This window comes from Leptinotarsa decemlineata, unplaced genomic scaffold (genome assembly GCF_025532065.1).
Source record: "Leptinotarsa decemlineata unplaced genomic scaffold, Ldec_3_MD MMD2_tig00078422_RagTag_RagTag, whole genome shotgun sequence".
NCBI lineage: Eukaryota > Metazoa > Arthropoda > Insecta > Coleoptera > Chrysomelidae > Leptinotarsa > Leptinotarsa decemlineata.
Window position 1 is genome coordinate 5,336,356 of NW_027412747.1, and position 27,018 is coordinate 5,363,373.

The 27,018-nt window shown below is 37.2% G+C and overlaps 1 protein-coding gene across 2 annotated transcripts in view; it reads right to left on the reverse strand.

Annotated features, from left to right (window-relative positions):
- The window catches only part of LOC111510187 (cytochrome P450 4c3-like), a 118,218-nt gene that overhangs the window by 43,482 nt on the left and 47,718 nt on the right, over nt 1–27,018 (reverse strand). For both annotated transcript variants that reach the window (XM_074186180.1, XM_074186179.1), the window contains exons 4-7: nt 21,283–21,468; nt 3,995–4,061; nt 3,657–3,783; nt 3,530–3,602 (exon numbers count right to left, since the gene is read on the reverse strand). In XM_074186180.1, the coding sequence (XP_074042281.1) occupies nt 3,530–3,602; nt 3,657–3,783; nt 3,995–4,061; nt 21,283–21,468 (453 nt within the window). The remainder of the gene's footprint in view (nt 1–3,529; nt 3,603–3,656; nt 3,784–3,994; nt 4,062–21,282; nt 21,469–27,018) is intronic.

Sequence of the window (27,018 nt, forward strand, 5' to 3'; positions counted from 1 at the left end):
ATTTAACATATTGCTCGAGTTATCAGACATTTCAGGCACGTCCATCTGTAAATTAATGTATTATTTTCATTCAACCAAAACTTTTTACTTATTTTTTAGCGCGAGTAAGGTCTCGCGGCACGAGGCCTGGAACGGCGCTCCACTCACTCTACGATTAGGATGGCTCTGTCTTCTCTCGTCATTTTCGAAAAAATCAAAAAACCTTCCATTTTTGAGATTTTGTAAAATAGAAGGCTCATTCATTCAATCAGTCTGTATGCCACAGCAAATATTCACATTATGGGAATATGACCTTTTGCAATGTACACTGACATTCAGTTTTTCACAATCCCAAAATTTTGCGATGAAAATTTTGCGGTGAATATTGCCTCATCATCAACGGAATATTTCGTTGTTTGAACTTTTACCTTGTAGTCAACAGTAATACTCTAGCCTCCCCACCTCATCACCAGATTCAAATGTATGTGGACCCTCAGGCTTGAATGGTTCCAATTTGGTTTCAATTTCCAACGATATATTTTTCATTGACGTGAATCCAATTCGTTCAATTTATTTCTTTTACTTCATACTATATCATGAATTGTTGTATTGTATTATCAGTATTGTAATTTGGCCCACCTTATTTTCCATTCACACAACCAATTTTCATGTTGAACTTGTTCACTACAGATATGTATGTGGAATAGTTCTACTGTAAACATTCCCCAGCAGCTTTGTGATAACTTCCAAAATTATAATCTAATATTCATTTTATTTGATACACTCTTGAACATTCAAATGATGTATGGGAAGCAAATACTATCTAATGATGATTCTGATTTCAAAAGCTTGAGCATATAAATTTTGTACCAATCACTAAAAAATCGTATCTTTCAAAAAGGAAACTTTTTATGACAATTTCAATTGAATAAAAGATTTCACAGGAGAAACGTTTCATACTAGCCAATTGTATTTGATACAAACATATGTGATTGCTGAAAACTGTGATTGGTTCGGGTGAGATAACTGTAAGAGATTGAACTCATTAGTCGTACGCAAATTGAAAACAAATCGAACCAATATTAGTATAACATTTGGTGGGTAGACTGAAGATTATTTGGGACATCATTCAATTTCATCCAATTATTCTCCTTTCGAAGCAACTTGTTATTGTGTACCAAATGTAATAAAATTAAAAAACTAGCTATTGCTTGCAGTTTGTTATCGTCAAATTCAGTTATTGGGTTTCCCCAGATCTACAAAATTTTGTATTTTATTTGATTTATAGAAGAATTCATTAACTATTCCTAGAAATATAGTCAATCAAAAATTGAGTCAAATCACCCGAATAGTATTTTTATAGAGTTAAGTGTCAACAAATGTTTTACTCGATTCTTTGAATTGACATGATTTTTCATGTGTGAACCTTTTAATATAAATCAAACACTATTGCATGAAATTAACTTAGTACAATATGAAGTCGAAAGATTTTTCACTGTGCCGATAATCCAAATTCATACCCACCACAAGGTAATGATGTCGCTGAACTTTCCCACATAGCGAAAAAAAACGACACTTTTCAATCTTTTTGAACGCCGATGCAGAGAATACACTTCATTATATAGGAATGTAGGCTTTTACGGCTGACGTCAATATTTTGATTGGCTTTCGGGTTTTGCTGAAAATCATCGTTTTCGGTTCTATATTTCGTTAATAAAGACCGCTTACAATTTTTTTTTTAAATATCTTCCATGTACATCGATCAGTCATACTTTTATCATATGCTAGCAGACCTGTCGAATGAAAATAAATACAAAAACACAAAAATTATAAAAATTGGTACAGCCGTCCCTGAGTTCTTTTATTTTTGTCATTACTTTCATTTTTATCGATGAAATATAATGTTTCAATACTTATCATCCTACTCTCGATGAAAACAAATCCAAAGACACAAAAATCATAAAATTTGATCCAGCCGTTCTTGAGTTCTTTCATTATAATTTTCATTGATAAAATATCATATTTCAATACTCGATATTCTATTCCCGACAAAGACAAATCCAAAACACTAAATTCATTAGAATCGTTCCAGCCGTTCTTGATATTTTTAATTTTCATCATTATCATTTTTATCAATAAAATATCATATTTCAATAATCATTCATCTTTCTATTCCAGATGAAAACTAATCCAAAAACACAAAAATCATAAAAATTGGTTCAGCCCTTTTTGGTTATTTCATTATTATTATTTTTATTGATTCAATATCATTTTTCAATACCCAATAATTTATTCTCAAAACATGCACTTCCAAGTGAAAGCAATTTCTTGTGAATTATTTCAGAGTATCATTGGATGCCGATTGAACTCTCATCAATTATTTTAGGTATTTATCACTTGGCTTCTGAAGTGAATTATTTCCTAAATTTTATTTGGGATTGCGTTACGATTTCAATAAACGCTTGTCTCATCATTTCATAAACAAAAACGAAAATTAATTTGCAATATTTTATGACATCAATTGTTGTCATCACATTTATTACTGATTGTGTTTGGCCTAAATAGTGTTATAATAGTGGTTACTCAACTAGCTGAACAGGATCGCAGTTGATACCGTCAAAATTAGAAGATGCTTATAAAAACGAATGCGACACGTTCATCAAATTGATGAACAAAAAATAATTTACTGACAAAAATGAACAGCTGAAAGGTACCCGAGAACTCTGGCATAAAACAAAATCTAAGAAAACACTGTTTCCAAACACCAGAACTGCTACAGTTTTCTTGACGCTTGTTCCACCAACTCAGTTGGTATCTAGTTCATTTCATCCGAAATAAGTATTGTTTTGAACAAATGAGAAATGTAGGTATGCGTATTATGTGCAGAAAATGGCATAGCGATTCAAGGCGTCAACTATGTGAGCTATCTATTCCAAATTACAATATATTTCAAGGGGTGGATTCAAAATAATTCGTGAGAGTGCGTGCAGGCTTGTGAATCCAAGAAAGATGATTTGCGGAACGAACCAAGTTTAGCTTTCCAACTGCCGTCTTGGAAGCCTTGTTGATTTTTGATATTTCTGGATTGAGTCCTTTATCGATTCCTCACATAGCGTTTTCCTTGGGAGTGATGTTACTTCCTTCACTACAGTGCATCCTTTCATTGAAAAAACTGAGTGTTTATACTTCTAACTATAATCTACATATTCGTTCAAAAATTAGATGATTGAATAACGCTTTTCAAATATTTGCTAGTGATATTTCATTTAGTGTTGAAACATAGACTCATCTAATTATTGATAAAAATATTTCCCTGTACTTCACGTTCATCAGGTTGTTGCTGTTGTCATATTGAATCAGAGGCGTAGTTCGAATGAACAAAATATGTAAGTACCAATGAAAAATATTTTTACTGATTCTTACTCAAATTTCAACTGTTGGAGTCAATTTTCAAGTAATTCAGTACACTATAGATCTTGAGAGAAAAAAGCCTTCAAATACAAATATATTTCGATCATCTGAGAACTTGAATATATGTATATTTACGTACCTTCTTCGACATTGGCATCCAAGCGTTTTACTTCAAGTTCCTTCTCGTATCTACTAATTTTTTTCCGCATAAGCTGAAATTGAAGTCAATATAAACAAAAGGATCAGAAAAAATCAACTCAACTTACAGATTGAATAAGTGCATACAAGTTCATATAAATATCATCAAAAATTTTCTTATCAGGTGAAAAATACCATAAGAAATTGTAAGGTTTCCAAAAACTCAATATTCTATCACTGGCTATGTCCAAAACCCTGAAAACAAGTCACTTTCAATAACTCACAAATTTCATCGTTCACATTCATTTATTAGGTTTAGGTTCAGATACCACCTATTGATGAGATGAAGTTATACCCAAAACAGTTTTCTTTTCCTTTTCTTTCAATTGAGGACAATTTCACATCCATCAATGATTTCAACTCAATTTTTACATTTTAAAATTGAAAAATACGCTCTTTTATATACCTCTCAAATAACGCTGGATATTCTTTCGGATTTTTCTGTAAATATAAATTCACACCAAACGCCGTTTCTGAAAAAAAAATTGTTATTTTACTGATTGTCACAGATACAAGATGAACAAAACTGTTCTATTTTTCAATTGTAATGACCATAGACAATTTTAAATTCGCTTGTGTGTGTTTATTCAAATAACTGAAAATATACTCAGTTTTAATAAATTGATGAATGTAGCCGTTAGGTAGGAAACTTTATGAAAAATGAGAATTGAAACTTTTTGTTTTTTACGACTCTCATTTGTAATTAACGTTACTGCAGTTTCGTCCTATGAGGACATTTTCAAACTAATGCATTAAACCAAAAATCATAGATTACATTAGCCCTTATAGTTATAACACCATTGTAGGTACTAATAGAGGTACCTAACTTAATTGGCTAACTGAATTTTGTTTACCTGTGACAATGTCGATTCGCTAATATGAAAACCGGTGAGTAAACTAGATCGATTCAATCATTTGACAGGTTGCACCCGCAATGTTCATGCTCATGAGTTTCCATGGATTAATGCAGTAACGTTTGTTACAAATAAAAGTGGTGAAAAACATGGAAAGTTTCAATTCTCATTTTTCATACTCAATTTTCTTTATCTCCTGAAGACGCCAGCTTGATTGGTGGAACACATGTCAAGAAAAGTATTGTATTCCTAGCTTTTTATAGAATGTACTCATTATCAATCATTTCCATATGTGAGAGATGGATGAATTCCGTGTTGGATATATAGATTGTAATATTAATTGAGATATGAGGTTTGATGTGATTTCATAATTCTCAACGAACGAGCTTAGAAGATAATTTACTACTCTCCTGTTTAGCACTTGCGTCAGATATTGAAGTTTTTTGCAAGTCAAATTGGAAAAAGATACATGTTATGAAAGTGATAGTGGTCCTCAAGTGTGGATATGATAACTGTTTGCTGTTTGCCAAACCACAGTAACTATTTAATGAACTGATACCCCTAACGAATATTGATATCAGTAGTACAGGAAACAGTTATACAGGAAACTATAAAAATAGAGGTTAACGGGAAATTGAGAAATGTATTAATAGATACCGGAGCTCAGTGTAGACTGGTTGCTGCGAGTGTAATAAATGACAGAAAAATGTATCACGGTAAGAGTTGCGCCTTACGCGATGTGCAAGAAAATTTGATTCCTTACAAAGGATATACAAGAATGAAATTAGGATTTGGTGATAGCCAAGTAATCGAACATGGATTTTTAGTTGTGCAGGTAGCAAATTTTACTGCAAATATTTTGTTGGGAATGGATTTTTTTTCAAGAATACAGATTTAAGATGTGTTGGAACACAAACACGATGTTTTTGTTGAATCAAGAGAATCAGTCTGGGAAGCAATATTTCGCATGTTTTTGGGGCCAGATTGTCTGGCCAGAGAGTATGGAGAATCTGAGAAAAAATTCCCAGGTGAAGTCGGTATCACTATCACTGAGTTCATCCGGTCGAGAAAGAAGTAGTGAGCTTTCTCAACCTCATGGAGTTTTCTTCTTATAGGAACAGAAGAAGAATATGTTGTGAAGTATTAACTGCACCCTGTATGACCGCATTCTGAAACCATTAAGAATTGTTTGAAATATGGAAAGAGGGAATGTGATTTATCCTGTAACAGAATATGTTGTGAAGAATTCACGGCACCTTGTATGAGCGGGCCGCATTCTGTAATGAATAATGAGGAATATTTGAAAAATGAGAAAAGGAAACGTGGTTTTTATCGTATTGAAACGTCTGATGATGAAATGAAAGATCTAGGAACAGACTATCAAGATGAAAGACACACTACTTCCTCGTATGCGAGGGCTGGTCGATGATTCACCTCATCTGTGAACCAGAGAGAGCCTCAAATCGAATCAGATAACGATATTGGTGAGGATTTGGAATATAATGGAATGAGAAATTCACCTGACAGTAAAATAGAAAGCCAAGGAACAAATGGTCGAAAGGGTAGACGCAGTACTTCTCTGAAAGCAGAACCTGGTCAACAACTCAATCCATTTGAGTACCGAGGAAAAACCCTAACGTGAATACGAAAGTATCAAGAATCAAAAAGAAACATGGGTGTGGAAGAGATAATTTGGAAGACGCAGAAGTCGCGTCGAGTTCGGAGAAAAAGAGTGAAGTTATATTCAAGGATGAGATCAGAAAGGAAACCGCTTACAGCAGTACGGACAGAATGATGATAGCGGAATCAAATTATAGAGAAAGAAAGAAAGTTGAGAGTACGATAAACCGAATTTCGAATTGCACGCAGGAATCAGAATATTTTAAAAGGACAAATGTGGATCAGGAAAGAGATAAAACGAAATCCATCATGAAGAAAATAGCCTCGAGAGAGAAGTTTTTGGAATTTGCACGGATTTCAAAAATTCAAGGAGACATCGTGATTACAACATTTGAAGAAGCCAACTAGAGAAATTGGTGTCAGGCCATTTCAAAAACAGGCCAAACACTACGAGAACGAAATATAATACCGAGCACGAGGATATCAGTTGGGTCAATGAACCCATGAATCACGCGATAGGAGGCATCCCACGCATTGAAACAAGGACTGATCTGGAGAACGCCACAACGCAGTTACAACAGGTGATCATCCAAACTATGGAGAAGAGCGCGCGGAGAGTCCCAGTCTCGCTTGAATTTACAGGACCACATTACACCGGAAGTAATAAAAATTATCAGAATCAGAAGACGCCTGAAGAGAAGATATCAACGGTCACGCGCGTTGCAATTCCTGAGAAAAGTAGACTATGCAACAGAATGTTTCAACCTGGGCAAAGGATACCACACCGGAGCGATATTCCTGGACGTCTTCAAAGCGTTCGATAGACTTTGGCATGATGGACAACTAGCCAAAATGAGCAATTTTGGCTACTCGAAACAAATGGTAAAACTAATCCGATCTTTTCATGCTGAATGGCGATGCCGCTGCAGATTAGGATAAGAACTCTTGACCATGCGATTACTGAAAGCAGGAGTCCCACAAGATGCAGTTCTTTCGCCACGCCTCTTCTCGGTATACACAGCAGACGTGCCCAAACCTGAGAATAACTTCAACAAGTTGGCACTCTACGCGAACGACACAGCTCTACTGGCGAGATCAAATAGTCATTCGCAAGTTACCAGCAGGCGGACAGATTATAGGTCGTAGAAGCAAGCCTGCACTGCCTGGGTTCAGTGCGCAGCGACATACAGACACAGTATTCGGACGTTCATGAATGGTTGCGTGCGAGCCGCCGTAAACGCTCCGAGATGAATACCAAATACCAAAATACCGGTACCTGGACCTGAACATCCACTACGTAGACGCGTATATGAGAGAACACGCAGAAAACGTGTTCGAAAGGAATCGATCACACAACAGTCCAGCGCTGAGCGATCTACATGAAGCACTCAACAGGGAAGACCCAAGATTGCGAGAGAGAGACAAGAGGCCAAACAAGCAGAATCAGAGATTCTGAAGTACTTTTCAGGTGCTTTTCAGGTACCGAAGTCAAATATTAGGTGCTCTGCGGTTACACCGCAACTAAATAATCAAAGTTGCGTTGCTAACATTATGTAATGCTAGCAACGCAATGAAAAAAATAATGAATGTTAAGGAAATAATATTAGGTGCTAATTAAGTGCTAAACGGTGAGAATCGTAAAATTGAGATTGAAACGACCGTGAATAAGCAGAAACAAAATCGAGATACCTGATTTGAGAACAAAAATTACCAATATGCAATAAAGTCTTGAAATGCTCGTAAGCTAAAACATAGACAATCAAAATAAAGTGCTAATCAAGTGCTCACTAGATATTTATAGTAAATCTAAATTCCACAATTCCTATGGGGCTTAGGGATCCAATAACCACCATGACTGATGTACTGACTTCTTATAGTACGTTCCTCAATAAATAAGGGCAAGAGAATAAAGTACTAATTAGGTACTTGCAAGAAAGTGAGATAAAAACGACCGTGAATAAGCGTGAAAAAAATTTGGATAATTGGAAAATTTTACGATTCTCACCGTTTAGCACTTAATAGTTACGCACATAATAGTGTTTTCCTGACATTCATTATTTCATTATTTTTTTCATTGTGTTGCTAGCATTACAACGCAACTTTGAGTATTGAGTTGCGGTGTAAGTTACAGAGCACCTAATTTTTTACTTTGGTACCTAAAAAGCACCTAAAAAGTATTTTATTTTGGCATTTTGTAAATGCGACTTCCGTACTTCACGTCGCTGGCGTAACAGAGCTTGGACGAGATGTGATGTTCTGCACACAGTAACCGTGTGAAGAAAATTTCAACTCAGGGCACTCAACCCGGGAGGGGGCATGGGGAGAACCTATGAATCCGAAGTCGTCTGAACGAAGTGTGACAGAGATAAAGAGCGAACGCCACTTCAAGAAGTATACGCGCCCGACGGAAAGAGAAATAAATCAGGAATTTGAAAAGAGAAGAGAATCATAGGCGCGTACGCGTGATTGAAGGAAAATGTGATAGTCCCACCGCGGACAAACATTATAATATGCACAGCCTGTACCGAAAATAAATTGGCATCCAGAGATGTGGCTATGACGGATCAAGAGCGAATTACGTGTTTACTAATAGAAAGAACAGTGCTGAATAAATGTAGACAAGGAAATAAGGATACATAGGAATCATAAAATTGTTAGAGTACACGAGGGCGATACCAAAAAAAATCAGTCTGAGGGAGAAAAACATATGAGGATAAGGCGCGTACAACAGGATCGTGGATGCGAAATTTCAAAATTGTTAGAGTTGAAGAAAAATCTGAGCCTAAACCAGAAAAAACTACAAATACTAGAAAAAAATATACAGGATGTAACTGACTAAGTGTAAAACATTTATTAAGGAGGTGATTCCTCATCGAAAAAAAATATAGGATACTTCATATGAAGGAACTTCATTGGAGCATCCCTTGTTAAGATACAGCCCCTTAAATGGGGTACATAAAATTTTTATAACAATTTTTTTCACAAGCACTGAAAAAGTTACAATATTGAAATCAACCTGACGTTTTGTACTACCAAAAAGACACTTAGCCAGTAATTTATTTGGTTTATCCCATGGTTGTAAGGGGTGGAAAACGCAACCCCTAAAATTTATTTCCAATCTATCTTTTTGTCTTATCACTCATATCATCATTCATAAAAAACATATTCCTTCTGATGCCCAAAAGAACTTCCTCCAGCACTACTGGATGCACTCCTCTTAAAAATTGAACGTATGCCTCACTATTTAATCCGAGCCACACGTTAAGAGAAAACTGTTCTTGATGGTTAGTTTCGACAATAGCGTGAGGGTTTTCATCAGCCCATATGTGGTAATTATGAAAATCAATATTTTTGTCCCGAAAAAAACTACATTCGTCTGTGAATTTTATCGTCTTCAGAAAAGTTACAATCTCTTCTAATCATTTTCAGCATCCAACTGCAAAATTCAAGACGGTTCAGAAAGTCTCGCGGTAACAGTGCCGGTACTCGTTGCAGATGGTAAGGGTATAAGAGTTGTTCCTTTAAAATTCGAAATACCGTCATATGATCAACATTTCGCTGGAAAGCAATCTTTCCAGTACTGGTAGCAGGTTGTTCTTCAATCAAATTAAGTACTGCTTCCTCAAGCTGTGGTGTTCGTACTTCTCGATGGCGACCACAATCCTGCGTTCTTTTGTCAAATGAATCATTCATATTTTCTAATCATTGATGGAGTCGAGCAAATATTCTATGTGAAGTTTTCTGCCGTTGAGGATACATTTCAGCATATCTTCTAGAAGCTTCTAATCCATTCCCCTGCGACAGACCGTAAACGTAATACATAATCAGTTGCAAGAAATTAGACGATTATACGGAGCTCAAGAAGATAATAGAAAAAGAGGCAGACGAATCGGATTACCACCTGAACGGGGGTATCTTGTATATGGAAAGAAACTTTAACGAACGTAGAGTCAAGATATACGCGCCCCGAGCGATAAGACATAATTTATCGAAGTTGTACCATGAACACCCATTTTTTGGACACACAGGTTACGAGAGAACTTTGAATGCCGTTAGGCGCGATTTTGCATGGCCAGGTATAAGGAGAAACGTGCTCAAGTGGTGTAATAACTGCCATGGCTGTCATTTGTAAAAAACGTCAGCCCAAAAGCCAGTCGGGATGCAGAAAGTTTGCATACCGGACAGGATATTTGGGATGACTGGCATTGATATAACATCACCGTTGAATATAACTCAAGACGAAAATCGTTCCATATTAACGATGATAGATCACTAACACGGTACGTGGAATCGTGTTAGAAATCACACGTTGAAAGGTAAGACTTCATTAGTCCTTAGCTCGCACGAATTTCGACTTCCGAGGATTGTCGTTCGTAGGGGTGCGATAGCTGGTTAACGGGAAAAAAAACATATTTCAAACAAACAAACATATTTTTAACTCGATAGCGATACCGATGAAAGACATAACTGCCAAAACAGTAGCTCGCGTTTTTGTTGAATAAATAGTGTTTCAATATGGCACTCCGGTTTATTTGCTGTCTGACAGAGAAAGTCAATTTTTGTCGCAAATGTTTAGATCGTGTTGTTGCTTTGAATTAATTTTGTTCACTCAGTATGTTTAAAATAATTCATCATGGTTTGTTTATAAAAAAAGAAGATTCTGAAATTGACAATAATTTTTAAAATGTTACAAAATAAAGATATTGACTTGAAACGTTTGATTCCTGGTTTATTTCGACTTCAAATCAAAGGAATTCACAGTAGCGCTGACTAGTCCGCACATTGGTCCTTCGAGCAAAACGAAAGTGCCAAGTGCCAAGTCAGAACTATAAGGCGAATGACTTATTAAATCGATGTTATGGGATCTGTTTTCGGCGGTTGGTTTTCCTGATTTCTTGAAAGACAACTGGCAAACAAATGGTTGTGTAATACTCAAAATTGACTGTTCTGCGTTATTCTAGTGGACCGGTCGCAACATGTCCAGCCTTTTCGACAAAACAGGCGACCATTTGCTTGCAAGTGCTTCGTGCGCAAACAACTTTTGTTGGATTTAGCTCGTCTTGAAACACCCATACAGTCGACTGCTGTTTACTTTCGGGCTCATACGCGAAATCCACGATTCATCACCTGTCACGATGTTATAGACGTGTTTCGAAGCATCGCGATCGTATGTTTTGAACATTTTCTTCGACCAATCGACACGAGCCTTTTTTTGAGCGATTGACAAATTGTGTAGGATCCAACGCGAACAATTTTTTTGACAGTCAAATGTGTGTGCAATATTGAATGTATGCTGGTCCCGCTAATGCCTAAGGTTGTCTCAAACTCACGATAGGTCACATGATGATCTTGTAATATCAGTTCGTGCACAGCATCAATGGTTTTCGGAACAATAACTGATTTTGGACGACCTTCATGAAATTCGTCTTGGAGTGAACTACGACCACGATTGAATTTACTATGCCATCGATAAACACAAAAATGAAATAAATATTATTTCAACTCATTTGTGCACATACTCAAGAAATGTCTTGCACTGAGTTCGTTCCAAATCTAAAAGATACAAAACTTTTGTATCGGCAAGGATTGCGGAATTTTCAGACATCACTGACGTATCTGACTGGCACTGGGTCCCTGGAGATGAGAATGTAGCAGATGAAAGTACCAGAGAAGATAATACCGCAAACAAAAGCAAACGGCTGACAGAGCCGAACTTTTTGGAACTTCCTGAATATTACTGGCCGAAAGAAACACAAAAAGAAATAGAAGAAATTGAAATGAAAATGAAGAAAGAGAAAATAATGACAGTTACATCAAAAGTTATGTATTTGCCAAATATTGATAGATTCTCCAAAAAAAGAAGGTTAATAAGAACAACTGCTTGGATGTTTCGCATAATAAAACATTGTAGAAATGGTAACAGGAATATAATGAATTCAAATGCGAAGAGTTAGATATTGCTGATCAACTATAGTCAGGAAGTCACCTTCTTTCAAGAAATTTCAGTTTTGCGCAATGAGAAACCTGTTGAAAAATCAAGCCGAATATATACCCTCATGACGATACTTGACGAAAAAGGTATTTTGCGAGTAAAGGGAAGACTAGAACATGCTGAAGGATTCAACCATTTTCAAAAGCATCCAACGATTCTTGATCCGAAATACCGTTTCACGAAACTTATCATTGAGAGCTATCACATAAAATTTGAACACCAGTGACAGGAAATTATTATCAATGAGCTGCGTCAGAAATTTTGTATTTTGAGAATGAGAAGTGTTTTTCGAAAATGCAAAAGTTCTTGTGTCTTCTGCAAGAAAAGGAAAATACAACCCCACGTACCTGAAATGGGTCAGTTACCGGAGTGTCGTCTTCAAGGTTTTGTCAAGCAATTTACTATCACCGGAATGGACTACTTTGGTCTGGTAACAGTTGGCAGGAAGCATAAAAAACGTTATGTAGTACTATTCACCTATACGAGCGTACGAGCGATTCATCAAGAATTGGCAAATTTGTTAAATACAGACTCTGCTATTATGGCGATCAGAAGATTTATAAGTCGACGTGGATGTCCCAGAGAAATTTACTCAGATAACGGTACGAACATGCATTCTGCCAACAGGGAATTGAGAGAAGCTGTAATGGACATGGACGAAACTGAAATTTTGGGTTTTTTTCCCTTGAGAAAATCACATGGAAATTCATTCCACCAGCATCTCCACATATGGGAGGAAGCTGTGGCCACTTGACAAAATTGTTGATGCTTATAGGGGAAAAGATGATGAGATCAGAGTTGTGGACGTCAAAAAAAATCAGGAACCTATAAACAGCCAGTTACAAAAATCTGTAAATTGATCAGTGGTACAGATTCTTAACGGAATGGATTGAAGAATATGTCAAATGCAGTGATTTCATCATGAGGGGAAAGATGTTGTTGCTCAAAATTAATTTTGTTTATCTAGTATGTTGAAATAATCGATTATGGTTTGTTCATAAAAAAAGATTCTGACATTGACAATAAGTTGTAAAATAAAGATATTGAATCGAAACGTTTGATTCCTGGTTTATTTCGACTTTAAATCAAAGGAATTCACAGTAGGACTGACTAGTCCAAACATATCGATTTGCAAATTATTGAATATAAACAAGTTAAAGACGACGGCTTACCACCCCGCCTCTAATGGAATCATCGAGATATTTCATTGGCACCTCAAAGAAACCTTATCACACCTGGTGAATGAATACCAAACAGACGAGGACGAGCAATTAATTCACACATCAGTGACTATTCGAAATCAAATACACAGTGCGACACGTGAAACTCCTCATTATTTATTATATGGACGCGATATGGTTTTTCCTTTCCAATTAACATTGCAGTCGCCGACGCCGAAATACGATGTAAACGATGATTTCATTGCCGAATTTAAAATTCAAATGCAAAAGGCACACGAGATGAATTGGACAGCTTTACAAAAATCGACTACGGCGAGGAGAGAAAAATTCAATGAAAAGGCAAGGCTTAGAGATTACGCGATAGGAACAAGAGTTCATTTGAACATGCCTTCGGTAACTAGACCAAGACATAAATTATCTCGAAAATTGTCGCCTTGTTGGACAGGACATCACAGGATACTTACAAGTTTATCCCCTGTCCATTATGAAATTCAATTAATAAGTAGCAGCAAAAGACAAATAGTGCATGCAGAAAGGTTGAGAATATTTCAAAGAAATAAGAATGTTATTCCTCCGGGAGAAGTTGATGAACAAAACGATCACGAAAGCCCGATAGAAGGACGGAAAGAGGACGACTGTACTGGAAAAGATGAAGAATGCGAATTTGTAGACTAAATACCGATTAAATTATATTATATAAAATACACACACTTCATTCATGAATTACGATTTTGAATGTCACGGAATAAGCTTGATCTGCTTATGTCATCGATTACATCGTAATGACATTCATTCACCTATTTGATTCAATCCCAGCCAAGAGGAATTTTATTTGAATTGAAGGGGTTATATTTTAAGGAGTAATCAATTTTAGGGAAAGAAAGTTTTTGGATTTCTACTACTCCATTTCGAAACAAAAAAGGGGAATGAGGGAATCTTCCAAAGAAACGAAGGAAGTAATCAATTTTAAAATAAGTAACTCTATACATGAATGTGTAGATCATGCAAAGAAGTAACTTTCAGACACAAACTGGAAGAAAGTCCTCCTGAAACGGCTACTTTCATATAAACATTGAATTACACGAAAGAAAAAAATTATTTCGAAACAAATACTTCCATATGAACACTGAATTATTCAGAAGATACTTTTCTCTACTCAGTTTGTATCTCAAACATTCGTTGTGGAATAAAAATCATATATCATTCACGTAAGTTCTACTTTGAATGAATGGTAATAAATTGCACTTACATGGAACACTGTCACCCTCACTGGTATACACCGATGTTTCGCCTTAAGACACTTGCCCTGAGGCTCTTCAGTACCAAATTGGATAACATTATAGAAAATACACACACTCCATTCATGAATTATGATTTTTAATGTCACGGAATAAGCTTAATCTGCTTATGTCATCGATGACATCGTAATGGCATTCATTCACCTATTTGATTTAATCCCAGCCAAGAGGAATCTTATTTGAATTGAAGGGGTTATATTTTCAGGAGTGAATAATTTTTGGAAAATAAAGTTTTTGGCTTTCTACTACTCCATCTTGATATAAAAAAGGGGATGAGGAAATCTTCCAAAGAAACGAAGGAAATAATCAATTTGAAAATAAGTAACTCTATACATGGATGTGTAGATCATGCAAAGAAGTAACTTTCAGACACAAACTGAAAGAAAGTCCTCCTGATGATAAAGTAGTAGAAAGCCAAAAACTTTCTTTCCCAAAAAATATACCGATCACTATTGAATTCCCTCCTGAGGAGTGGGGCAGACATCCAATAAGAGAGGAAGCAGAACTTGATTTTGATGCAGAAACACCATGTTCGAGTTACCAGACTAGGTCACGTGGACCGGTGAACTGATTACCTCGGATTTCCAATAGAATAACAATAATAATTGAATAATGAAGCATCGATTTCATTCGAAATGGATAAAATACTGTTAAGGAAAGTCAGGAATTGTATGCGCAGGATGAAGTATTATTCAACAGTGATCGGAAATCCGACCAGTGGACTATAAGGACTGTATTTTTGTGCAAGGATAATCAAGTTCCTGATCGAGACTTCAGTCTCGTCTGCATCATCTGAAAACATGCTCGTGTCCGCCTGGGGCACGTTAACAGTATTCGTAATGGATCAGCATCGGAAGAATAAAAGTGAGATAACGAAGGGGCTGACCCCAAAAAAGAAACGAAAGGTGACCTAACAAGCCCATACGGAAACCCGATTCCCGTGAAATCTGAGATGTTGGCTACAGCTCCAATCAAAGAAGGACAAAATAAATCAGTATCTTCTGATCCGTTTGCAAACATTTATTAGAATTACGATTATATAAATTAGGAAGGATTTCAAGATAGAGGCCGGAACTTGTGTTCCCAAAAAAAATTTTATATATGTTATTAGTTAAGAATTAGATCATCAGGAAAATGTATGTGATAGTTTAAAAATATTACTGGATTTTTTTCCCAACACCAAATCGTCATTTTCAACACCTCAACACCTCGACACGTGTTTCGATCACCAAGTGATCATCTTCAAGAGGAAGATTAAACTGTTTAATTTGTTTAATCTAAACATGAAAGATTGTACGAGACTTTGGAAAAACACCAATTCTATTTGTCCTCGTCACTTCAATATATTAACGTACTCATGTTATACCCTATACATATATGGAGTGTTTCGAAACTCTGGCGAATGAAGAAGCTTCGGGTCAGATTGAGATACTTTGACGACACTTTTAAAGTATGGTACCACGGGAATACCGAACTAGACACTTTTCTGAAATAAATCAACAGCGTCAGACCTACAATCAACTTCACAATGAAGAATAAAGTCCATAACGAATCGTCATTCTAAAACATATTGGTGAAGAGGACTGACACTAAGTGGTATAGCGAAAATCCACTCACAAGGGACGGTATCTGAATCACGAATCCAATCACCATCAATCGAGTAAAAAAAGAATCATTAAAACTGTAGTGGATCGTGCTTTTGGACTCTATTATAACAAGGAAAGTCTCGAGAAGAAACTGGAAATTATTTTAAAAAAAACTTGAACGGAATGGTTACTTCAAAGTGATGGTTGCATAGAAGACAGCAAGAGCGTCGCAAGGAAGGAAGTCAACACAACCAGTGCTTGTACGTCAGAGGATTGTCGGAAAGGATGAAGATAATTGGTTCCAAGTACAACATCAAAACCTGCTTCAGATCCGGAAACACCATCTGAAGCAGCTTCACGAATACCAGGTCAATTCTTGCAATCGCGGACTACGATTGAAACAATTGCATTCACTGGATACCCTCTGAGTGCGGCAAATCCTATGTCGGTGAAACTAAGTTTCATAGGACTCAAGAAAAAAATCATTCATTTCGAAAGCAGTAATAAGAATGAATACTGAATAATAAAATTATTAGATACGAGATAAAAAATATAATGAGTTTGCAAAGTTTCAATCTCCTGTAGATGAGGCACGTTTTCTGATAGCTGGAACCATGTAACTCGCGCGTCGTTTCAGTATTTTGTTATGGTGTTATGGTGAGGATGAAGTGTTTGCCATAGATTTATCCCTATCGATTTGTTTCCTTTCTGATAAAAATTACATCAATAAGATTAAAGATTGAGATAATAGAATTCATATCCAGAAAATAGTCGAACAGAGAGTTTTCATTATGCTCCATCGAATGAAAATAATGGCGTTTTTACAACAGTTTCGGCTATACCGGAAGTAGGTACAAACTTTTATGTCTGTACCTTCTTGCGGTAGTTAATGTAACACCCTGTATATTTTCACATGTTTTAATGCAAGAAATCATTCTGATGTGATTGTATGTGATACACACTATAACAACTAGATGTTCGGTATTCACCCAGTAATATTCAAAAATTCTATAGAATTGATAAACAAGCTACTATTGATTCATCGAAATATCTCATTCTATCGTCTTTCAGGAGTGAAGTTTTCAAAATACCATTCAATATGTTGGTAATCGATGGAAAAAATATGAAAGATATGAAAATGGGTCAAAGCTCAGTTTTGTCAAATGGAACACCCTGTATTTCAAGGAAGTCTCGATTTAAAAAAATAAATATTGTGCACATGTCCACCATGAAACACCGAGATAAGAAATCTCCATTTTGAACAGTTACAAAAAGTTTTTTAGAGCTATCAATTTGACAGGATTTCAAATGATTCAATAAATAATTCACAAATGGTTATTCTGAATGTTCCATGAAAAAGCTGAGATTTGAAAATATAGCATTGTTTTTCCACCCAAAATATTGAAACTATTTCAAAATTATGTTCGAAGACCTTTTCGTTAACTTCCTGGCATTTACGAGTAATAACCCTTCCCACCAAATCATTATTTGAATCACAACTTTCCATCGGTTATCTGTCACACGTACCTACAGAGTCGTAGGTTCACATGAGAAGCAAAGGTATGATCTTTTCACCTAAACGATATCTATCATCATTTGTTGTTGAAATCGACATTAGGTAATGAGCAGTTTAGAATTGATACCACCAAGTTTGAAAAGGTAGTTCAGAAAGGCAAGTGAGAAGCAAAAATATGTATATGATAACAAAGCTCAAGTTTCTAGACTGTACAAATATGATTCAATATAACACTATCCTGAACTCCTTCGGGAGACATCTAGATTCAGTGATCAGAGATATGCTTCTTGAAATTGATAAGGAAACTCTCACTTTAGTCGATGAGGATCAATGTCACCCTTCACTCCTTATAATTTTCCATCTGATTGAAGAAACCTCGAACGCTTTTTCCACCAGTTGTTGAAATAAATACTACAACTTCAAGAAAGCAAACTTCCAAGAGCTTCATCAACACCTGATCTTCATTGACTGGGCCGTCTTAGATCACATAACTGATATAGATGAAATATGCAGTGAGTTTTAAGCAATGTTATATATTATTTTTTGATATCTTTTTCCTCCGGTATAAAAACACAAAAAGAAAATTTTCCTGCTACTACACACAGGACATTATTTACTGTTTGAAAGTGAAATCATATATCACGCTATAAAAAACTGTCAATGACAGATTTTCCAAAATTTCTCTCGTATCAGAAGTTACATTGAAAACCAAATAAAAGTAGCTTATGATAACTACCAACATTCTGTTGAATCAAACGTTCGCAATCACCCCAAAAGTTTCTGGAATTTCGTTCAACGTGAAAAAGGATCCTCCAGAATACCTAATAGATTATTCATAGAAGACACCATCCAAGATGCCCCTCAAGATATAGTAAACGATTTTGCTGCGTTATTTAGCAGTGTTTTCTCCCACCATACAAATCTTGAGTCCAACTCTAATACTATGACAGGAGAAAATATTTCACAGAGAAACAAGTAATTTTTTCACTTAGGAAATAACCCAATAAAATGACTTCTGAATATGATCTTATTCCCAGCTTCCTAGTGAGGGATTGTGCTCAGGTTTCTGATTATCCATTGTCAATAATATTCAACACAATCCTAAGCAAATCTCATTTTCCTGAAAGATGAAAACAATCAAAAATCTGATCCATTCTTAAATCGGTAATCCTAGAGAATATTGAGAACTGAAGACCAATATCTATTCTGTGTAACTTCGCGAAGGCCTTTGAGATATATGTGTATGATCAGCTAATGCCACAAGTTAAACCCCTGATCTCTGCAAACCAGCATGGCTTTTTTGTGAGAAAAATCCACTGTATCAAATTACTGCAATATCAAGCAGTTTTTAATAAAACAGAACAGAGGAAGTTGACGTTATACATCTAGATTTTACGAAGGCCTTAGACAGAATTAGTCACTTCATCTTATTAGAGAAAATAGCTCAAATTGGTTCAAATCTCTCAGTAACTCAACTTCTGCGCTAATATTTGGATCAGAGAACCGATGTTGTTTTTCATAAGGGTTTTGCGTCTGCACCATACTTATCACCATCCGATGAACCACAAGATTTCAATCGGGACCCCTGATTTTTCTCATTTCCATAAATGATTCCACCTCCTAGCTTCCATGTGGCAACTCACTCTTTGCAGACGACTTGAAGATAATTTCATCTATCACAGATTTGGAGAGCTGCTCTCATCTCCAATCTCGATTAGACCTGATAGATAACTGGTGTCAAATCAATAAATTGGCAATGAATTTTGAAAAGTGTAGAATTTGCTCTTTTACACGTAATGCCAATATTATTGAGTATTGTTATACTTTCGAAGATGCAATACTTCCTCGCGATGAAGCTGTCGAAGATCTAGGGGTGACGTTCGACAGCAGGTTGACATTTGTTGGCCACACCAAATCTGTCGCGGCATCCGCTAGAAAAATGCTTGGCTTCGTTTTGCGTTACTGTGAATCATTCACCAATATTATCGCCATAACTATACTTTATACATCTCTCATTTGCTTCAAGTTGGAGTATACTACTTTAATTTGGTATCCTCTTTATAATGTTCCTTAAGAAACCTTGGAAAATGTGCATAGGTATTTTCTGAAGTTTCTTGAATTCACAACTGATGGCGTGTATCCTATTATAGAAACAAACCACTCCACACTACTTCAAAGATTCGATCTGTCTTTCTTGGAGCAACGTAAAATTTTATCAAATCAACTTCAACTTACCTCAAGCTACTACACGTAAACAGATCACTTTCTATACCCCTTTTACTAGATCCAACCTTGGAAAAGTGTCTTCTATCTGTATCTGTAGAGTAGGGAGGGTGAATGTAGACTCACAGCACTTAGGCCACATGTTACATTGTAAATCCTCCCGAGGAGTTGTCCTCCTAGGTCATCGTCTAGCCTGTCCTTTCCAGGAAGGTAGACAGATCACTAGGAGACATCCCCTTCATATCGACAGGTGTAGGCAAAGACTCGCCGAACACACACTCTTATTGACGATAACTCCGGACACTCGTAAAGAACATGCCCGACCAAATGAAATATATTTTTGCTTTTCATATACTTATAGGAAGGAACTTGCGACGAATTTTGTAAATGGAAGACTACGCACAGGTGCCTGATGGTTCAACTTTGGCTTTCTGCATTAGCGGCATTAGCTGGGATAGTTATTGTTTTTCCGTCGGTTATCTGTCACAGGTACCTACAGAATCATAGATTCACATAAAGAGCAAGAGTATGGTGTTTTCACCTTAACTCGAGCATGCCATATTCACCTCTCCGAGAGGGTTTATTTATCAATTTGTCTCCCACCCCGGAGTATGTGTTTGTGTAATCGTTTTCAGACTGTGTCTGCAGGTGGCCCAGTAGTAAATTCTTCTGTAACAACTGCAAAAAAAGTTTATGATTATATTTTTTTTCATTTATTTTTTTTTCAAACAGTTGGAATTGATTTCGTTTGTTCGTTTGTCTGAAATGACCCTCCTGGTACTGACGAAGGACAAGTACTCCAAAACCGATCTATCGGTTGTCATTCCGACCAAATGAAATTAATTTTTGCTCTACATATAAAAGAAGTTAGTTGCAACGAATCTTTCGGATATTAGATTTTGCACAGGTGCCTGATGGTTTCACTTCAGCTTCATGCCCGGAATTAGCAGAATGACATATTTGGCCTTCAAACTGAAGTAGAATGATTCAATCAGCCACAGCTATCTTCGCCCTCACGACATGTTCACTTCGGATGATCTTTATGGGGGACCACAAACTCATTGTCCAGAGCATCGCAATATCTTTCCCAAACATATTCGTCTCACGAACGAATCACAACACCACCAATACTCTCACCGTTGAGCGAACTATTTCTTATAGTACTCAGACGAATATATGCCGGTTCTAGACCATCGAATGTTGGTTTCAGAACTGGCACTGACCAATCTACTTTGATGAATTAATTTCCTCCCAAATTTTGAGTGATGTGATATAACTAGTAGTTAATTGATTCATCTTCTATTATAATCATGAATGGTATTTATTTGAAATATTCGTCTCATAGACAAAGAAATCTGAAGGTTCCGAATAGAAATATGAATTTGTCAAAATTTCCATATCAAAAATGTATCAGAAAAACTTACGACAAATTATATCAAATGTGGTCCTAATCACCAATTCGTATAAATCGACATTTTTCTTTCCAAGTGCAGCTCTGAGTTCTTTCGCAAAAATTGAACAATGTTCCGTGAAAACATCAACAGAAGAACTGAGTACTGTCTGAGTGAATGAAGGAGCCATTAGTTTCCTGTGACGCTTCCAAGTATCAACTGAAAAAAAAACGAATGTTAACAAGTTGAATGTATACTAATCTAGGGATTTTGATAGTTGGAGACAGTGAACATTTTATATAATGGTATATTAAAGGGAGTTGATAACAATTTGAATTTAGTAATTCTGAGTATTCAGCCCTCTCGAATGTTACGCTTCACGAGTATTCAGGATCTCCAGGATAGATCCATGTAGTACAGATCGACCACCATAGTCAGCTAGACAATAAATCGATGAAGTATGCGACCTGGGTAGAGATCACTCGAGGAGTGGGGTTGAATTTGATGAACCAACGCGAAAATTCAGTCTTAACAGATTCTCAGATCCGTTCGCCAGGCTAGCAGAAGCTGACTGAGTGAATCCAACTGAAGCCACCCGAGTCAATTCAAAAAAGGTGAGCGACCGAAGCTCAAAGAAAGATTCAGTCTCCACTGAAGTCGAACGTAGTACCGAAGGTAGGATTTGTAAGTATATAATCCGTAGAGTAGGTCGCTCATGCATACTCACCCCGAGTCGAGATTCGCGTCGAGAAAATGTTTCTTTCCTTCATCTATTTCCACTCGGTTTTGCGTGCCTTTTTCTCCTCTACATTTCGGGACCTTTGTGAGTTTTCGCTTGGATCTGCTATTCTTCTTCCGAATCATTATGGATCTCCACATGATTCTTTCTGTCTTTCCTCCTCTTTGTTTCGAGACTATTGTGGATTACAACTTGATCCTGCTCCGCTTTCTCTTCTTTTTCGATACTTTCGTGTATTTCCACTTGGTTATACCCATCTTTTTATCGAATGCATTTCGGGGCCTTTGTGGCCCCTTGTGTCTTTTTTTTTTTTTTTCGTTCCTGAACTTCTGTGGATTTCCACTTGTTTCTATCTGTCTTCTTTCCCCTGAGTTTCTGGACCTTTGTGGTTTGCCACTTGGATCTGCTCTTCTGATGTTTTTTCTTCGAAACCTTTGTGAATTCCCACTTGGCTCTGCTTGCCTTCTCCTTTTGAACCTATGGATTTCCACTCGGATTGAATAACGTCCGGTACTGTAGAGATTCGTAGAGCTTCACTACCCTTCCCTGCACGCTAGTCGATATCAACATTGTAGCCTGAGATGTTTTTGTCGCACTCCTGCCAATTTGACATTCAGTGCCGTTTGTTCTACTGACTTCATTGGACGCTCCTTTCCACCCCTGTAAATAGTTGACTGAACATTGATGGCGGCAGTTTGATGTAAATGAAGATTCGAAATCGATTTGATCATTTCTTTGCAGCTGGTGTACGGGTCAAATTCTCTGCAAACTGCAGTAACGTAGCTTACGAATACAAGTGGTAAGAAACATAGAAAGTTCATTTCTCATCTGGCTCATCTGACTTTCTGGCTCTACCGATTGCATCTAGTATAAACAGATCCCTGGATTACAGTTTTTCCACTGTAGCTGCCTGGTATAGTGTTGCCTTGTGTCACTCAAAATTCACAAGACTGGCGCCCTATGGCTCCCTATTGCTTCTGCGTCCATACATTGCATATGTAAATATCATCTCAGTCTGAGACTCGGGCTCAGGCTTATTAGAGTACACTTCGTGAGAGAGTATTATCGATAACTAGCATATGACTATTATATTGGAAGTTGGTTTAAAAGTTAGAAACATTGTAAAAGAAAGTCTACGGCTGCAAGTTTCTTTTTCAGAGATTAGGGAAGTACAAACAAATCCCCCAAGATACTTCCCTAAGTAGAGTCGTTCATCTACAAACTGTAACGGTCTAAATTTACTTGTAAATATTGTAGATATTGTTCGTTTATTTACTATGGAATCGACAGAATTGTCATTTATTGATGACGAACTTTTCGTCACAGCTAGGGACACATCTGGTTTGTCAGTGTGCCCGACCTACATTTTCAAAGAAGTTGTTACGTTTCAATTTAGCACTAGATCAAACTGCTCTTATGTGACCTTTCAAAACCACTACCTTACCTTTTAAGATCTTTATTCAGAGGATATTAACAATGTAATTCAGTTACAAGTTCATTTTATTCATTTAACATCATAGTAATGGGAATCTTCCGTTCCATAGAAAACCATACCTGAAATGTATAAGAATAAATGTATGCTCCCTGACTAACTGCTTTGACCAGTACTTACGCATTCTCCTATTGCCAATCGACGTTGGAGATCCGAAATTCCTCGCTAGGTTGAAATAGTTGTTATTGTTTGTTTCTCAGTTTTCTTCACCTATCATTTTTTTCAGCCGTTGTCTGCCGTATTCCCTATACCTTTCCGAGAATATTTCTTGCATAGATTGTTATTCATCACTTCCAGAAGGTTTACTGACATATTAGAGCCATATCGCCTGAAAAACAGTATTAGTTACCTCTGGGTTTCTGAATACTGTTTGATATTTTCGGTAAATATTCTGCATAATATGAATGCTCTAATATTTGTACTGAAAGGGAAGGTTATGGCGACTTACCTTATATGTTTCTATTCCATCGCATGAATAAGGATTGGTAAATAGTTGAAAATAGGTTGGAACAATATATTTTGTAAATATTCGTAAACAAGGTTAAGAGACAGCTGTTGGTTGACATCTGCCGAACTTTCGTAGTGTCGTTCCGTCGACTTACACCGAACTAGTTCTACAGTTGTTCACGGGTGAGGGATTGATGGGTTACTCAAGTTGTCAAGGGTTGTTTTAGGGTTGCATTGCTTTGAGAAGGAGTTTTGATGGGTCATGGACTTGTTGATATTGTCTCAAGTGGCTGTGGAGGAATTGATAGATGTATGATGTTGTGCACAGCGCCCCCTTGGTGCTTGTAGTGTAGATTGGATGCACTGTGGCAACAACTGGTTAGCTGTCAGATGTGGCATTCTCTTAGTATTTGGAAGTTAGCCTTCGGTGAGCTTGGTTCGGAGTTCAAAGGGTATCATCAGACTGATTGTAGGATATATTTGGTTGTATTTGTGCCATCCTTCACGGGGATTATTTCTACAAGTCAGGATTGTATAGTGGAAGACTGATTGGTCATTTTGGTGTGGATATTTGCAGTCGGAAACTTAAGCTCTTTTGAGGATTTGTGGTGGATACCGAACTCGTGCCAGGTGGAAGGATTTCCGAAATTAGATTCATAAGAAACAGAAGGCCCTCAGTCACTCATCAAGTCCCAGCAGGACTTCCGTGCAGAACACCGCACACGAAGAATCGTATAGAAAACCCCTTGGCCAGGGGTTTTTCTTCCTGCTTTTCTTTTCCTGTTTTTTTTGTCTTCGTCAAGGGTTCCTGTTTTCCTTTATTTTCTTTCTGGATCTTATTTGGTGATCCATTACTGGTCCAGCTTGTCGTGCCCTACAGGGTGATCTATCTTGGTGGTGCTACAGGGTGATCCATCTCCGCCGTACTACAGGGTGATCCACCGGTGCTACAGGGTGATCTATCTTGGTGGTGCTACAGGGTGATCCATCTCCGGTGCTACAGGGTGATCCATCTCCGCCATACTACAGGGTAGCCTAACACCATATACCGGGTGGCCCAAAAGGAGCACGCAAGTTATAATTGATTTAATTGAATATTTGTGATATACTGAGATATTTGAATAATTGTTGCCCTTATGTTTATTGATACCTGTTGATATAGTGTTTGTTTATCGTTTATTGATTAAGAGTTTGTTATTGATACCTGATTGACATAGATATTTGTGAAACGGAAATTGAGGTATATTCTTCCTTTCACGATTGCTGATTGACACCGATGCGCCTACGCCTGAGCTCACGCGACGCAAACGAGTTTGTCTTACCATCCGATACTAGTATTTACGATTTCACCTACTCAATTTTCGTGGTAGTTTTACTCGACGTATTGTAGTTTTTTTGAGCGTCGTTACTACCGTAATTTATGGCTGATTGAATTCGTGGTTAGATACACCGCGCTCTTGTATGGACATTTGAACATCGCGTAGTAGTGTGAATATTGCATTGTTGTCTTAGAAGCGTTGTTGGTTAATCCATGTAAGTCAGGATTACTGAATAAATCATATTGGGGATTTTTATCTTTTATTTCCAATATTAATTGGTAAGTTATTGATATTGTGAGTTACTTAGGGTATCTGGAGGATTAAATTTACCTGGCGCCCATTAAGATCTATTTGAAATTTGCTAAGTTGTTTAACCCACTCCCGTCTCCACTGTTTAGCTTAGCCGCGGATACCCATCTGTCTTATTTGTTACCGACAGATGATTTAGTCCCCTCTTGTGGTTTGTGAGGTGACATTTTGGCGCCCAACGTGGGGCACTTAAAAGAAGGTTTTTTTTTTGCGTTTTGGCTTTAGTAGGTGACTTTTGGAAACTTTGGAAAAATATAAATATTTTTTTTTAATTGATACCACTCTAGTAGAATAGCGTTATGGCAAGAAGACTGGTAATAAATCGTCTTGATAAAGACGAACTGACCTATGAATTAGCATATCGGGGCGTAGCAACTGGCACTTGTGAGGAAATGAGACATCGTTTGGTTCAAGTAATGCAGATGGAAAGGTACGGCGAGAGTCTTCGATATCCTTCATATCCATTCACTTTCGAGGAAGATGAGGCTGCAATCAGAGGGAAACTAGATGATATCAGAAGGCTGATTGATGACATAACCGATTCTGGAACGAGTAGCGGGGCAATGAAACTTCAGACCAAGCTAGCACATGTGTTGAATCGTATAGACAATATGGACCCAGATAAGGATAAGGACAAAGAAACCCGGAAATCCGAACTCCTGGGTTTGGCTCTGTCGTTGATGGACGAATTTTCACATAAAGTTGACAGCAGCAAGAGAAGTGATACGAAGCGTGTGCCGGTTGCACTAAATCAATTAGAAAGCAGATTGGGAGCGCAATCATTCCATGCTAACTTAGGAGCAGTTGCTCGATCGTCTCTGACGGAAGATCCAGTCTTTGACCCATGCTCAACCAGTAAAATGATTCCGCCTTATAAATGGAATCTGAAGAAGTTTTCTGGAGATGATAAAGGAATGTCGGTGACAGCATTTTTCGAGGGAATAGAGGAGTTGAGACTGGCGCGACATGTCCCCAACGCTGTGTTGTTGGACTCAGGTGTGGACCTTTTTGCTGACAAGGCGTATCAATTTTATAAAGATTGTCGGAATCGAGTATCGACCTGGGAAGAACTAGTGGAAGAGTTTCGAGAAGAATATCTCTCTGCCAATCATTCTGACGCATTGTTCGAAGAATTGCAGAAAAGGACTCAACACCACTCAGAAACCATCGGAGTTTATCTTGCAGTGATGTCAAGCTACTTCAGCCGCCTAGGTTGCCCAATGACAGAGGAAGCTAAGCTGAACATAGTTATGAAGAATTTACATCCCTTTTACCAAGACAGATTACGTGAACCCTTACCCACAACCATTTCAGAACTTCGCTCGGTATGTCGAAGAATGGAAGCCAGAAGGGACATAATCAATAGCTACGTAGAACCATCAGCACGTCGTGGCAACGTGATAGAGAAGGATTTGGCTTTCGTAGAGGTCACCAAGGAATTGAATGCCTTAGAGATAGCAACG